Genomic DNA, 16,360 nt, shown 5'->3' with positions numbered 1-16,360 from the left:
ATAATCTCAACGTGTTAGCCTTTTTTTGGGAGGAAAAGAGAGAGCTAAATCAGCAGTTAAGTCCCAAGATGCTGAACCTTCTAGCACCCTGTACATGGAGCCGGAGCACGTCTTTATACAAATTGGGCACTAGAGGTCGCTGCACACTTGAAGACATGATAAGCTTCGTCAAACCACTAGACTTCTAAACTGGTGTTTTGTTTTTGTTAGCCACGCAGTGTAGTTTATAAAATAAACCAAATGGCCCACAAGTACTATAGCAATAATTGTGTTTTTAAATTTCTGTTAGTCCATATGATCAGAAAGTAAAACCCTTAGGTAAAAATAAAATATAATAATTTAAAATAAATAACATACTCTCATTTCCAAAGCACTTTCATACGTATCATCTCACGCTTGTTTAGCATCATTTTTTGTGTGTGTACGTGTGTGTTAGTCGCTCAGTTGTGTTGACTCTTTGCGACCCCATGGACTGTAGCCTGCCAGGCTCTTCTGTCCATGAGAGTCTCCAGGCAAGAATATTGGAGTGGGTTGCCATTCCCTTCTCTAGGGATCTTCCCAACCCAGGGATTGAACCCAAGTCTCCCTCATTGCAGGCAGATTCTTTACCAACTGAGCCAGTCATCAGGGAAGCCCAAAAATAAAATATAAAATAACAATTTAAAGAGTATTTTTATACATATCATCTCACATCTTTGAGCGTCGTTCCTTGTGTAGGTGGAAGTACGGATGGATATTTTGACGCTTTCTAGTACATATGAGGAAAGTCGGGGGCTTGGGGGTAAGGAGATTTATCTACATCAAGTGGCTGGGGAGTAGCAGAAAGAGGAGAGAGTCGCAGCAATTTGTATCAACATGCAGATGAACATATAACAATTAAAAAAATTTTAGGCAACTATCTGTAACAGTGACCTCCCCCTCTGACTTGGGAGCTGGTGATTTTGCTCTTTCTTTCTGCCATATGTGAAACCAAAAGTTCAAAGTCAGCCCATGTGCTCAACATAAATTACCAACGACACTTTGATGACATTACCCAGGCATCTGAGATCTCTGGCTACTGTCTCTGAAACATTTTAAACAGGTGAATATTCCATGCAACACACCTGGCTATTTTTGACATTTCTTTTCCATGAATAGATCGAAGCACCGAGCCATCCCCAACTCTTTTCTTTATCCAAAGTTCATAGCCAATCTTACTGTACAGGATAAGCATCACCATGAGCGGCAGGAGGAAGAGGATGACAAGGATGAAGGTGGTGTAGATTTTCTGGTGCACAGGGCTGCTCCACTCTTCCAAGCAGCAGACGTGTTCCTTCTCATATAAGAAGTCATACTTAATCTTTAAGATAAGTATAATTCAGTTAGAAGAGTCAGAGGCAGTATCAAAGCACCCAAAGCCACCGAGACTATTGTCAGGCAGCACTTCTCAGAGCCTCCCGTGCTTACCGTGGGGGCAGATTTCGAATGAGACACACTTTTGCCTGTTCTTTTGTTGTGAAGTCTGCCTTCTCACCTCACTGTTTAGATTCTTGAGAGTTTCATGTGTTCTTTTCTATTTTAAATGGAATCGAGGTCCACAGCCTGTTCACTTTTTAAAAACATCTTTTCCGGAAAAGATACTTAAGTGGTGAAATATCAGTGTCAAAATGTATTACAGAGAAATGGAGAGGGTGGTTTGCTGTGTCCCCACAGAATGTGAGGCATGATTGTAGAACTGGGGGTTTCGGAGACAAGAGTTATTTCCTCAGGAAAAAAAATAAAAATAAAAACATCTTTTCTGCCTTTTTACATGCTGGCCACTAAATTTTCAGTTGAATGAAAGAAAGAACACTAGAATGACCAAAGTATGTATGAAAAAAACATTTTATTCTAGCATGTCAGCTAGTTTGCATGCATGTTCCATCACTTAGTCACAGCTGACTCTTTGCGACCCCTTGGACTGTAGCCCACCAGGCTCCTGTGGTCATGGGATTTCCCAGACAAGAATCTTTGAGTGGGTTGCCGTTTCCTTCTCTAGGGAATCTTTCCAACCCAGGCATCAAACCCTGTCTCTTGCATCTCCTACAGTGCCAGGCAGATTCTTTACCACTGTGCCACATGGGAAGGCAACCAGCTGGTTTGCTGTTCCATGATTTTGCTTCCTCAATTGTTGAGGAGATCAGTTTTGACAAGGCATCAGACTTCTTCTGGTTGAATAAGTACCGAAAGCCTGCATTTTGTTTCTGAACTGAAAATCTGTATTTTGCTACTGCTGTTTCAGATTGCAGTGATCATGCTGTTTGCAAAGATTTTAGAGAGGAAACTTGTAGCTTTTTGATTTTGAGATGAATGATAAATTAGGATTCGAACTATTGCCAATGTACTAATATTCAGACCCAATTATAAGCCTTTGAGGTATATATTATACAGAAAGTAACTTCTATTTATAAATACTATTTCTAAGAGACTGACTTTTGAGTTCAAAAATTAATAATAACAATTAGAATTTGTTGCTGTTGTTTAGTCGCTCAGTCATGTCCAACTGTTTTGCGACCCCATGGACTGTAGCCTGCCAGGCTCCTTTGTCCATGGGATTTCCCAGGCAAGAATACTGGAGTGGGTTGCCATTTCCTTCTCCAGGGGATTTTCCTGATCCAGAGATCAAACTCGTGTTTTCTGCATTGGCAAGTGGACTGTTTACAATCAAGCCACCAGGAAAACCATAGAAAATGCTAATATGAGACAAACTAAACATTTAAAGTACATTCAAAAGTCATACATCTGGATAATCGGAATTAAAGTTAGAGAATTGATCAGAATTCTTGTCATCTGAGTCACTCTGGAACTTTACAGATGAGGAATATTTAAGTCTTAAGACATATTTCTGCCTCCATTTCCAGAGTATTATCACCAATCTTCAAACTCAATTGAATGGGAGGCGGGGCGGGAAGCTTTCTGGTATTATTATCAAAAGAATGACAATTCAAGTTCTGATCTAGGTATTATTTTTCAAATGCAACTAGGAATGAAAGTATTAAGCAATAACTTCAAGGTCTGTACTCCCTGGGAAGAGGATATGAAGGTGAAATTCATTCTGACTCATGTAAGCAGAGCCCACAGGGCCCAAACCATGGGGGTCACACACTGATGCGTTCTAAAGCACAAGGAGAGGCTGACAGCCTCTGAACTGGTGTATGCTCCCCTGGGGACAAGCAGAGACCTTCTGAGGGTGTGCGCAGATGGATTCATGGGAACCAGTTTCAGACCTTCTATGTCCAAACTCACAGTTCTCCAAAAATCTCACTGCCTAAGAGAATGTGTGGGGCGGGGTTGCAGTGTCCTGCTGGGTCTACATTCCCAGTTCCTCCTTCATAATCACCCTTCTTTCAATCTTCACAAGTCCTATCTCTCACCCAACTGCAATCTCACTATGGACCACCAAAATAAGAGGTGGTCCGAACTATGGATGTCAGGGAAGCCCCCTTGATCAAGGCACCATAAATCCAGGGCAGGGCTTTGTGCCTTTCCTGGTATTAAATGTATTTCTATTCAGGGGAAACTTGACATTAGGAAAAAAAAAAAAAAAAGGTGTTTTGACAGGTGATGAGATGTTGTGAATTCCCATTCACATAGATGTGGTGAATTCCCATCTCGCATAGTAAAGGGCAGAGTGATGACAATTTTAACTTAACCACCTTGTTGCTTCCGGCCCCTGAAAGCTGTCAGACACATCACTCCTGGGAGAGAGAGCAGTAGGAGCAAGGCAAAGAGAACATCGCGCAAATGGTAACATCACTGGCGCTTCCTTTCAGCCAGCGGAGGAATTAAAGCGTCTTGCATGCTTGCACTCTTGCTAATAGAATTTAGGAGTGAGAAGGTGGCCGTGGGAGACCATATTAATACATTTATTTGACTTGAAAGATGAATTCATACTTTTTCTTGACAGAAAGCAAATCTGATTTGGCTGATCCGTCTGACAGAGATAACTGGTTTTGCCAGTTAGATTTAATTAATTTTCTACAAACTAAATGAGCTATATTTTAAAATATATTTAGAGCATATGATAAAATAATTTTATTTTTAAAAATGGACACATCTCCTTGTGTTCTATGAGCCAGAATTAGACTCCATACGGGAACTGGGTTGGGTTATTTTTAAAGGTATGGCTTTCCTGCCGGAGATAAGGGCAGCCTCAGAGAAAGGAGTTGGCCACGTCCAGCTGTGTGTGGAAGCTTAAAGAGGGGAGCAGCCATTGGAAGCCCCAGGGATGGTATTTGTGAGGAACCCATGAAATAGTCAGTCATGAGAAACAGTAATATGCAGAATAAGGGCATCATAGCTCTCTCCATATCCTAGGATTCTAGACCTAAAATGGCTCAACTTGGGGAAAGGGAGACATCTTAAATTGATTGAAAGTGTGGACTTGAGGGACTGTGACACTGGACTGGATATTTTGATAAGGGAACTAACAACATTCAGTGACCAGTTACTGTTCTTGTGACTGAAAGTGACCAGAGGAATTTTATTCTCTGAATGACCACAAGAGTTACAGGACCCACTCAAGGCTTCATCTATCACATCTCATCAGAGGACCGGGAAATCCTCTGACTGCATTTTTAGAGGTGGTAAGCGGCAGAATAAAACTGCCATCTGCTGTTACCTGTGCAGTCAAGCTCATTTATATACAGTTGCATCGAACATCAAAGTGAAAAGTGAAAGTGCTGGTCACTCAGTCATGTTTGACTCTATGCAACCCCATGGACTGCAGCCTGCCAGGCTCCTCTGTCCATGGAATTCTCCAGGCAAGAGTACTGGAGTGGGTAGCCATTCTCTTCTCCAAGGGATCTTCCCAATACAGGGATCAAACCCCAGTCTCCTGCACTGCAGGCAGATTCTTTACCATCTGAGCCACCAGGGAAGCCCTAAGTCACTTTTTAAAATGTACTCTTGCCTGAAGGCTCATTTGACATCCTTGCCAGTGGAACACTGAGTGCCTAGCAGTTTCATGTTTGCCTACATTAATTTAAAAAGGTACAGAAGATAAGTAATCTTAAAAATTATCTTAGAGGGCATCTGAGCAACCCTCTAATGTCCTTGAGGACTACTGTCTACACTAGATCTCCCAGGCAGGACACATTCAAGTAGGCCCCAGTAAAGAGACCAGGTCACCAAAAATGGCACAGTGTCTTCTTCACTGTGAATCACCAGTGCAGGCTGGGCCCAGCTGACAGAGGTGTGGGGGGAACAGAGAGGTTTATCTTTATTATAAAGATACACACAGACTGACACCACCTATAGAAAGTTATTATGAATCAATGATTTAAGATCATTCTCAGGTTCACAAATCAACGGCTTACATGTTCTAGTTCAGATATTCGTCAGTGACTAAGAGGCAGGAATGGGTATTCATTGGACGGACTGATGCTTGAGCTGAAACTCCAATACTTTGGCCACCTCATGAGAAGAGCTGACTCACTGGAAAAGAGCTTGATGCTGGGAGGGATTGAGGGCAGGAGGAGAAGGGGACAACAGAGGATGAGATGGCTGGATGGCATCACCAACTCGATGGGCATGAGTTTGAGTAAACTCCAGGAGTTGGTGATGGACAGGGAGGCCTGGCGTGCTGCGATTCATGGGGTTGCAGAGAGTTGGACATGACTGAGCGACTGAACTGAACTGAAGAGGCAGGAACTGTGGTGTTGGAGAAGACTCTTGAGAGTCCCTTGGACTGCAAGGAGATCCAACCAGTCCATTCTAAAGGAGATCAGTCCTGGGTGTTCATTGGAAGGACTGATGCTGAAGCCGAAACTCCAATACTTTGGCCACCTCACGCGAAGAATTGACTCATTGGAAAAGACCCTGATGCTGGGAGGGATCAGGGGCAGGAAGAGAAGGGGACGACAGAGGATGAGATGGCTGGATGGCATCACCGACTCGATGGGCATGAGTTTGAGTAAACTCCGGGAGTTGGTGATGGACAGGGAGGCCTGGTGTGCTGCAATTCATGGGGCCGCAAAGAGTTGGACACGACTGAGCGACTGAACTAAACTGAAGAGGCAGGGGAAGTGCTTATGAAGGAGAATCAACCAATAAGTAGATAAGTGGTTAACATTTTTTTGTGACTTAAAAACAAAAGAAAAATCTAGAGCCAGCATCAAACTCTTAGGATGTAACAAGACACTGAATAACACTAGGAAAGGCATGTTTCTGCTGGCAGGCAAATGCAGAAAGTGACCCTGGAACATTTTAAGCATTAAGGTCTTAACAATATAAGTTCAAGGAAGAGCTGAATAAAGCAGAGAAAACTATCTTAAAGCAAATTATTTTATTCCACTTGAAAAACCTCCAGTGAAAAAATTGAGATCACACAAATTTGCTGTAATGTGCTTGCAGGGAGGAAAATGATTGCAAGTGAGAGGGGTGGGAAAACATTTCAACAGAGTGATTACCAAGCCCAGCCCCAGTCTACCTCAAGTCGTTGCACATGCCACATGGGAGCTCCTACGATGACGGCCACCAGCCAGACCAGCCCTGCAAAACGTTAAGATCATTAGACTGCAACTCAGCAAAGCGAAATCCACCTGCGCTTAATTCTCTAACCATAAAGACTCCTTATGTTCAAGCGACCGCACCACTCGTTCCCTGGTGCAGTGCAATGGTCTCCTCACATTTCCCACTCTACCCTCAAAATTGTCACTGGAACATAAAGAGCAGACTTTTGGACACAATGGGAGAAGGAGAGGGAGGGATGATTTTCGAGAATAGCGCTGAAACATATACATTACATATGTAAAACAGGTAGCCAGTGGGAGTTTGATATCTGCCTGACACAGGGAACCCAACCTGGAGGGAAGGAGCGGGGAGCGAGGTGAGGGGGGTCAGGAGGGAGGGGACGCCTGTATGCCTATGGCCGATCCACCCTGATGTACAGCAAAACCACCACAGTGTAATTATCCTCCAATTAAAAGTAATTAAGTAACTAATTTAAAGAATAAAAAGCTGCTGCTGGATAAAGCGCAAATTCCTTAAAAGGGTCCCAGAGGTTCTCTACAACATCGCTTGCCTCTCTGTCTCCTGTGACACTTCAGTTCACATTCTTCACGCCCGAGTCCTCTCATGAGGAACTTACAGAATTGGTTTCAGTTTTCATTTCCCTCAGCAGGAACAGATCAGGCACCTACTGTTTGTTTGTTGAATGGATGAATAACCTAAATATGATAGAGTGAATTCTCTATAGCTTCTTAAAGTTGAAATTATATTTAAGGATAATTATATGAGCATTATTTTCTTGTTTACAAAACAAACATGTATAACATCAAAACCAGAGTACTTTTTCCAAATTTCCCGTTTTCCATGAGTTTGTTGAGGGGATTACTTTAACGATGCATTCCTTAGCAAAGAACAAAAGAGAATCTTAACATACCAGGGCAGGGCCAGAACCAAGAGCCCTGTTTTTGAAGAAAATTTCCCAGCTCAAACTCTGCTTGCTCTTTCGGTATTGAGTGGGAGCATTAAAAAAACAAAAAACAAAAACCAAAAACACTGCATTGCTGTAGATCTCAAGGAACTGAGACCCGCTTAAACTGTGATTGGAATTTATTATAAAGATACACATGGACTGACACCACCCATAGAAAGTTATCATGAATCAGTGATTCAAGGTTGTCCTCAGGCTCACAGATCATTGTCTCTGTTTCTGTCCCCTCTCCCCCTGCATTGCTACACACATCCATTCTCTCCTAGTCTAATCATTATTTTATTATGTTATCTCATATCCAGTCATTTTTCCAGTCTTTAGTAGGAACTCTGGAGGAATTGAGCCTACCTGGCTCAGGTCATTGCCAGTTCTCTTGACTGCAGTGCCTGCTCAGTGATAGAAGGGCCATAACTGGTATAACCTGGGCAAGGAAGCCGAGCAGGTTCTGCCGGCTGAGGCATGGGTGGGTTCATCTAGAGGGCGGAAGTGACAGAGTCAGAGGGAGACGTCAGTCAGCGCTGCAGGAGAGCCTCCTGGGGAGATGAATCTTCTTGATTTAAACGCCTTTCTGTCTCCTATGACTTTTCTGAGTAGGAACTGCCTTGGCTGCCTATTATCAACTTTGCCTTCAAATGTCAAAACTCTCTTTCCTTCTCTGTCCTTTTTTAATAACTTCCACCCTCCATGTATTTCTTTCCTAACCCTCTTTTCACACCCACATGCTGTTTTCAGATGTTCTGATGGTGGAAACATGTCAATTATTAAAAGCCAAGAGGTCTTTGAATTCTTTTTCAGGGAGAATGTGACATAAATTTTAAAATAACTAACAATTTTCCCCTCTATGGGCTTATCTATTCAATTCAAACTATTTCAAAGAGTTTAGTGTAGCAAAACCTTCAGGAGTTCTTTCTGTAACTCTACTATCCCATAATGGCTAAATTCTTACAGCAGAAATAAATGTTTACTCATTCCTCTCAAGTGACGTATTAGTAAAAATTGCTCTCTTTGATTATCATATTAGTTGTTCCGAAACCTCTGGTTATTCAGCTGTAATGCATTCAAATCACTGAGAACCACATTAAAGTTTTAAATGGCTCAATTATAATTACCAAATAAAGAAATTTTTCCATTTCACTGCACTAGGCTTTAGGACATTGCTTTCGGTTTACATACATCACAGGACATATGGTGATTCAGAAACGGTTACTGCAAGCTGGGGGTCCAGGAGTGCCTGAAGCACAATTAGGATGTGAATGAAATCCACCTTTGCCAGGCATCTCTGGCACTCGGGACCCAGGGTCCTCACAGGTCCTGCCGCCTTCTGCTGTTGTGCACTCCGCACTGAGACCCGTCTAGGCAGCACCCACGTTCCCCACTCCTCTAAACATACCTTCCTGGCCTCTGTCAAAACCTACCTGCTGAAATCTACTTGCTTCTTACCTCAGGATGACAGCTGACTAATCTAATGAATATTCTTATGGAGATGCCACTGATAGATGATCTTAGATCAGCTGTATGCCTCTGCGTGTTAAGGTGTTTCAGTCATATCTGACTCTTTGCACGCTATGGATGGTCGCCCACCAGGTCCTCTGCCCATGGGATTCTCCAGGCAAGAATACTGGCGTGGGTTGCCACGCCCTCCTCCAGGGAATCTTCCTGACCCAGGGATTGAACCCACATCTCTTATGCCTACCTGCACTGGTAGGCGGGTTCTTTACCACTAGCGCCAGCTTAAAAAGTTAAGAACAGCAACTCAGGGAAATCGGAGAGGAGAGATTTTCAGTGCTAGGCTAGGTCTCAAGGAAAGAGGGGAGGGGAGCAGGAAGTTCGGGGATGACTGAAACCCTGAAATGACACCCCAATGCCTACAAGACAGACAGGCGGTTCCTCCTCTAGTTCATAAACATGGCTCATGTTACAGAGATTCTCTGTGTTCTGAAATGAAGCACAGCTTTAATACTGCCAGGGGCATGTTCTCACCCAGCATCGTGAAGGCCCTGCGGTTGGTGTACTGCCACTTCATTTTAAAAGGATGCACGAGCCCCTGGTGTCTCTCCACAGCAATGCAGGTCATCGTGAGGGTTTCTGTCACGACAGCGGTGGACTGGACAAATGGCACCATCTTGCAAATGAAGGCACCTGCAGCAAGGAACCAGGACAAGTTAAGCAGCAACGGGAATCGAAGTATTATCTGTCTCTTTGTCATCATCACAGTGAATTAGTTCTGAGCCTCTGTTTAAAAGTTTTATGACTATAATTACACAGTAGACACAAAATAATTGAGAAAGTTGGCACTGGTCAAGTTCCTAAATGATGTGTAATTATGTATAGCGGGATGATGAGAGGACAAGTAAGTATCTGGCCATTGACAATAAGCAGAAGAAAATCAGTGTGACCCTTCTTTGAGAAAAAGCAAAGTCTGTATTGGCCGATTTCCTGGGGTCTAAACCACAAAGTGGTTCTTCATTCTTTCTTGATTTTTTCACCAAAGACTCTCTAACTTCTTCTTTTATCTCTTATTGTCCTTTGACTTCCTGTCCAAGACTTAATATGCAGATTATACCATTATGCTCTTAACTGATTTCACATTCTCTGATGCAAAGGTCTCAAAGTCTGTGAGCATACTTCATTTGATATACATAATATTTTAAATAAAAATATCTGAATGCATTGCCTGCATTTAAAAATTTCGTACACTGTGTGTCCAGCCCCCTCACCATTGGTATTTGTGAGAAATGGTCTGACATGTCTTCTCTTGAATCCACGCTGCTCACCAATACCAAATTAATTACTTTGAACTATCTGAAAAGCAGAAGCTCAGGAAGTATAAAAAGTTGGAAGAGACTTCAGTTCACTTGCTCTAACCAGAGATCTCTTGTCCTCCTCTCCCAAACGCTCTGCCTGGCTCTGCTTAGAGACCCAAGGAAGGCCTCCTTGCTGGCACATCCTCACTTCGGGTCTTCACATGACTTTTCCTTCTGCTTGGAATGTTCTTCCCCAGAATAGTGCTCACACCCTTCAGTGAAGTCTTTGCTCGGATGTCACCCTCTCAATGAGGCTGACCTACCAGAACAACCCTGTTGCCATGACAGCATGTCCCTTGCCACCTCCTCTCATTCCTCCTCTCTTATTCTATCTTTTCCCGTAACTCTTCCAATTCCAACATGCTATGCAATTTACTGACTTGTTTTCCTGTTTATTGAAAGTTTCCCCACCCCTGTGCATGCATGCTTGGTCACTTCAGTTCATGTCTGACTCTTTGTGACCCTGTGGACCCTAGCCCGTCAGGCTCCTCTGTTCATGGGATTCTCCAGGCAAGAATCCCGGAGTGGGTTGCCATGCCCTTCTGCAGGGGACCTTCCTGACCCTGTGTCTTCTTCTTCTCCTGTGTCTCCTGCGTTGGCAAGTGGGTTCTTTACTGCTAGCGGCACCTGGGAAGCCCTTCCCCACCCCTACTAGGATGCAAACACTCTGAGAGTAAGGGTTTTTGTCTCCTTTCGCACTGACATGTTCCAAGCACTGAGAATGGCACATGGAAGGCTCTCAACTGGCATTCACTCAGCTGAAGAGGATGAGTGACTAGCAAGCTCTTAACCTTGTTAAACTGACATCATTCAACTTTGGAGAGGCTCTCGCTGGGAAAGGATCTTTCACTAATTCCATCCACTTCTTCTAATTTTTCTTTCTAAGAGTCCTAGAATTAACCAACTATATTTCCCAAACAGCAGCTCTTCATATATTTAAAAGATACTTTCATGTCACCCTTAAGTCTTTTCCAGTTGCCCCAGCTATTCCTCATGACATGCTCTTCAGATCTTTCAACTCCCTGGACACCTCCCATTGAACTTTCTCCAGTTTGTGACTATGTGGCCCAGAAGGGAACCCACCATGCTCAGGATGTGGCCTGGACAAGGCAGAAATAGAGCTGCACTGCTTCCCTGGGTCTGAACATCCTCTTCTGTGAGTGTAACTGAAATACACATCAGTCCTTTATGCTAGAATTTTCAAATGGTTGGTGTCTGTTGAACTTGAAGTCAATTTGAAATGAATTGGATCCATTTAACAGAAAATTTATGTTAACTCAAGATTTCCTTAATTTCCATCCTGTGATTTAGGTAAAAAAAAAAAAAAAGACCTAATATCGCTAGAGATACTTCCATTCTAATCCTTCTTGGAAGCTCCACACAGCAACCTAACAGCCTGTCCCACACACTCCCAATCTCTGTTCCAGCCCCTCAAATTCCGACCCTGTTCAAAGTTAAGGAACATCCTTTCCAGCAAGACAGTTTTGAGCTAAATACAGTAATTTATCAATACTTTCAGTACCCATATATTTCACTACTTGAACACTGACCATATTGTGAATGAAACAGCTTACCTCAAATCCTGTTTTGGATGTGACATTTGAATAAATGAATATATGACGAAATTATTCATCTGGGTATTTCTCCTCTTTTTTTTTTTTGAGAATTTGATCAGAATTTCCTTGATTCTTTCAGCCAAATTGATTCTTTCAGAACAAAAGTTGGACAGGCTAAAGCTAAAGAAATACCAGAAGAGACTTCCCATGAAATGGACATGGATCCATTATCAACACATTTTAGATAAAACTACCCAAACAAAAATGATTGTTGTAGTGTTATCTCATTGTAATGCTATCCATCCGAAATCTACTCAACATGTCCATCACAATGGTATGGAATGGTGGTCAGCTGATTGCCTGATACTAGGATACACTCTGATCTTGATTCATCTAACCTATTAGTTAGTTACCCTAAACTTCCATTTCATCACTTTTGTAAAAAAGAACTAATAATACCCATCTGTTACAGGACCAATGTTTGTACTTCATAAAATGACATAAACATCCAGTACAAGAATAAATGGCAGCCTGATTAAAAGAATTGTGGTAAATTCAGTACATGTGGAACTGATAGATTCTTTGTGGCTAAATGTCCCATTAAAGAACATATATTTCAATAGCATATTTTGCAGATAAATATATTGCAGTTCAAAGGAGTTGTGATTTGCTCATGTCCAGAGAGCTGTTTAGTGACAAAACGAAGGCATGAATCCAGGTCGTCTGACTCCAGCTCTTTCCACTACGTCACCTTCACTTATCTGAACACATCCATGCTATGTGGCTGTTTTCTTGTCTACATGCTCAAAATTCATCTGTTTAATGATCCATTTGAAAATTTTGTATCAAGAGGAGTTCTGTAATTTGTCCCTGTAACCTTTTTATGAATCTAGACAGCATTTGCCCAACTCATTACTTCTGATATTTCTCCAATCAATTTTCTAAGAAATTACTGAGAAGTTTTTTTGATCACACCTCCAACTGTCTTCAGTGTTGTGGCATATAATTTATCTGCCCAGAAGACGTGAGTTGTTTTAAAAACAGGTAGATGCTCTTTTGCTATTTACTCACTTACACCAGATCTTTATTTTCATTCTAGCCATTTTTGTTTTGCCCTTTTTAATTTGGAGGTCGCTTTCCAAGATCGGGAAGACTTTGAGAGCTTTGCTTTCTCCCTCTGCCTTTCATTGAGTTTCATCAATGGCCTTCCCTTTTGTTTTCAGCTCCTAGTTCTAATGACAAATGTTTCTGATGTCTCTACAGTTGGCCTGTTCTACACCTCAGCATTCCCAGTGTGAACTGAATAGGTCTGTTATTTTGCTAGAATGTGTCCCTTATGACACTTCTTTCCACCAATGGCAATTGGGATAATAACCCTAGAATTTCCTACAGAGGGCATTGTTTTCTTGGGATGTCCTTCCCTTTTGTTCTTAAGGGATTATTTGATCTTAACATAAGAACTGTGTTTCTTAGAGCCTGCCTGAATGGCTATTTCTCTTATTTTTAAAATGTGAATTATGATTATTTATATTTATTTATTTAGCTGAGCCCTGTGGCTTGTGGGTCAGTTTCCTGACCAGGGATCAAACCTGGGTCCTGGCAGTGAAAGTTCTGAGTCCAAACCTCTAGACTGCCAAGAAATTCCCTATTTCTTGCATTTTGATTGTTTACCATCCACCTTCATTTCCTAATAGAAGTACAATTTCCTCTTGTGCATGAACTCTCTTCTACTTGGGAAGGTTACGGAAGAGGCCCTACGAGAGAAGACAAGGCAAACGCAGGATGCATTCTCTCAAAGAATCTATCGGCTCCAAACATGCCACATTTATCTCAGTTCTTTTAACTTGCTGAGAGACTGCAGTGAAGATGGAAGGGAGATTTGAGGTGGTGGGCCCTGTGCTCACCAGGTCATGAGCATGAACAGAACACTGTTAATTATGGCTGCTCACCTCTGTGCACCCTGCCTGTTGCAGGTCCTTCCTACAGATTCACTGATCCCATGAACCTCCAACATCTTTCTGGTATAGCCCCTTCTCTTAAGCTACTTTGCTATCAACTGTAGACCAAGTAAACTTATTTGGCTACTTCTCTTTCATCACTTTTTCTCTGGAAGGTAGAGTTCCTAAAATGTAGAATACTCTGGTCAGCATTCCTTCTGGGTGTATTGCTAAGGCTTAGATAGCAGTCCAGATCCTACTATTACAGTTTGCTTCCATTGTTGTTCCATTTCTGCTACATCAAATTCTTGCCCAAGAATTTACAATAATTCTCCTTTGCCTATTGGATTAGGAACAAATTTTTTGATTAAATGTTTATTTCCTTCTTTCCTGGTGGATCCCACCTGCAATGCGGGAGACCTGGGTTCAATCTCTGAGTTGGGAAGACCCCCTGGAGGAGGGCATGGCAACTCATTCCAGTATTCTTGCCTGGAGAATCCCCATGGACAGAGGAGCCTGGTGGGCTACAGTCCACGGGGCCGCAATGAGTTGGACACGACTGAGCGACTAAGCACAGAAAGCCTTCTTTTTACCACCTTTTTATACAACTTAATTTTCCAGAAAATGAATTCTTTGCTCTGGATATGAATGATATCCACTCTTCTACTTACCCACACCTGTCCTCACCTCCTACCATATGCAGTGTAGGTCTCAATGATTCAAATTGAAACAAGATCTCATTATTTCTAAAAATGATACTTGGAAATTGAAAACAACTTGGCCAGTATTTGTTTTCATGCTTGGGTAATAGTGACTTTAAAAAGGATCCAAGTGGAAAGGACAGAGGGAAAAACAACCAGAGTTTTCATACTTAGAAAAGATTAAAAACATTCCTTTATCAATTTAGAAAATGGTAGAATGAGCTATGACTGCATGAAATGATGATAACTATGATGATGTCTGTGAATAATTTATTCCAAGGTTGATAATGAACAAAATGAATAGACATTTGCAGTTTTAAAGAAAAGATTACTTTATACAACCACTATTTGAAACAATAGTCTAACAAACTACAAAACAATCTGGCATTTAATTTCCTGTACAAAAAAATTAAGCCATTTTCAAACGATTGATGCATCCTGTCTCATTATGGCTGTTTTTAGTTTTTTTCTACAGCATTTCTTAAGCAGCTAGCTGCTAATAAACAAATTTACCAAATCCTGAATCCTAACTGCATTTCCCTCAACCACATCCAATGGTCGGGAACAATCTAAATACAGTCAGAGTCAGAATTGCTATACAACCTGTGGCTGAGAACCACAATGGAGCAGAACTGTGGAATTCCTTGGCAGGAAGGCCCTCCCAGCAAGGATCCAGGCTGAGGGTTTCCATCAGTGTTCCACGGAGCTCTGTGCTCTGCACGCAGGCTCTAGGACCTGCCAAGGAAGGCAGGGGGTTCTGAGCTCCATTCCTGCTGCAGCTGGATCGGCTCCAACTGCGTCCAGTTTAACGTAACGTGGTTCCAGCACATAAGTCACCGGCGATTTCAAAAAAGAAGTTAGACAACTCCAAAGTGGACTGGGAGATTCTGCCAATTTAAACCATAACAGACTACATTTTAAAACAGATATGTGACAAATCTCTCCTAGAATTTCAGCCCTCCTGATAATTACAGTTGATGCTTGAACAACATGGGGGTTAGGGCACTGCTCAGGGCACAGCTGATTATCAGAGAGTAAGTTCACAGTCAGCCTTCCACATTCAAGGATTCAATCAACCTTGGACTGTGCAGTACTGCTCTGTTCATTATTTGAAACTTTTGCATTTAAGTGGACCCTTGAAGTTCAAATCTGTGTTGTTCAAGGGTCAACTGTATCCCTAATTAGTGTAAGACCTTTACAAATTGATCTAGTAATTATCCTCTGATTGATGAACTTTCCGATAATGCTGCATCTGTGCAGCAGAAAAGAGGGAGGAACTGAGCCCAGGGAAAGGAAAGCCTGGGTCCCAGCGAAGGGGAAGGCTCAGAGGAGGCAGCAGGCACCTTGATCCTGCAGAGTAGAAGGGCAAGGAGAAAAATCTTACAGTTCCCAGGTGCCAAAAAGAGAGAGTCTCTATTAAGAGATGGTGGGAGGAGACTGACAGCAAGGGAGATAAGCCACTTTTTTTTTTCAGAATTTTTGATATACTTAGGGAAGGAGACAGAAGGCCCCCCGCTGGCTCTGAGAGGAAGCATGTCCATTTGGGATGCTATAACAGCTCATGGATGGGGTGACTTATAAAGGCAGAAATTTACTTCTCACAGCTGTTGAGGTTGGAAGCCTGAGGTCAAAGTGAACCTCATGGCTCAGGGAAGACCTTCAGGGTTGCAGACCTCTCACAGCGTCCTCACCTGGCAGAATGGGCCAGAGAGCTTCATGGGATCTCTCTTACAAGAGCACAAATCCCACTCATGAGGGCTCTGCTCTCCTGACCTATTATTTTTTCTTTCTTTTTATTAATTGAAAACATCATGTAGAGTCACATGCAGTTCTAAGAAGTAATACAGATAGACCACTTGTATACTGCGCCCAGTTTTCCCCGCTGGTAACATTTTGTAAAACTACA

General features: G+C 42.3%; 1 protein-coding gene across 1 annotated transcript in view; it reads right to left on the bottom strand.

Moving 5' to 3' along the window:
- Nucleotides 1-16,360, bottom strand: part of QRFPR (pyroglutamylated RFamide peptide receptor) — a 51,428-nt gene that overhangs the window by 3,659 nt on the left and 31,409 nt on the right. Inside the window, exons 2-4 of the mRNA XM_043871432.1 lie at nucleotides 9,437-9,595; nucleotides 6,449-6,510; nucleotides 1,104-1,339 (exon numbers count right to left, since the gene is read on the bottom strand). Of these exons, the coding sequence (XP_043727367.1) occupies nucleotides 1,104-1,339; nucleotides 6,449-6,510; nucleotides 9,437-9,595 (457 nt within the window). The remainder of the gene's footprint in view (nucleotides 1-1,103; nucleotides 1,340-6,448; nucleotides 6,511-9,436; nucleotides 9,596-16,360) is intronic.

Source organism: Cervus elaphus, chromosome 17 (assembly GCF_910594005.1).
Source record: "Cervus elaphus chromosome 17, mCerEla1.1, whole genome shotgun sequence".
NCBI classification, from domain to species: domain Eukaryota; kingdom Metazoa; phylum Chordata; class Mammalia; order Artiodactyla; family Cervidae; genus Cervus; species Cervus elaphus.
The sequence above is the reverse complement of the archived record's forward strand: the minus strand, read 5'-3'. Positions and strand labels throughout refer to the sequence as shown.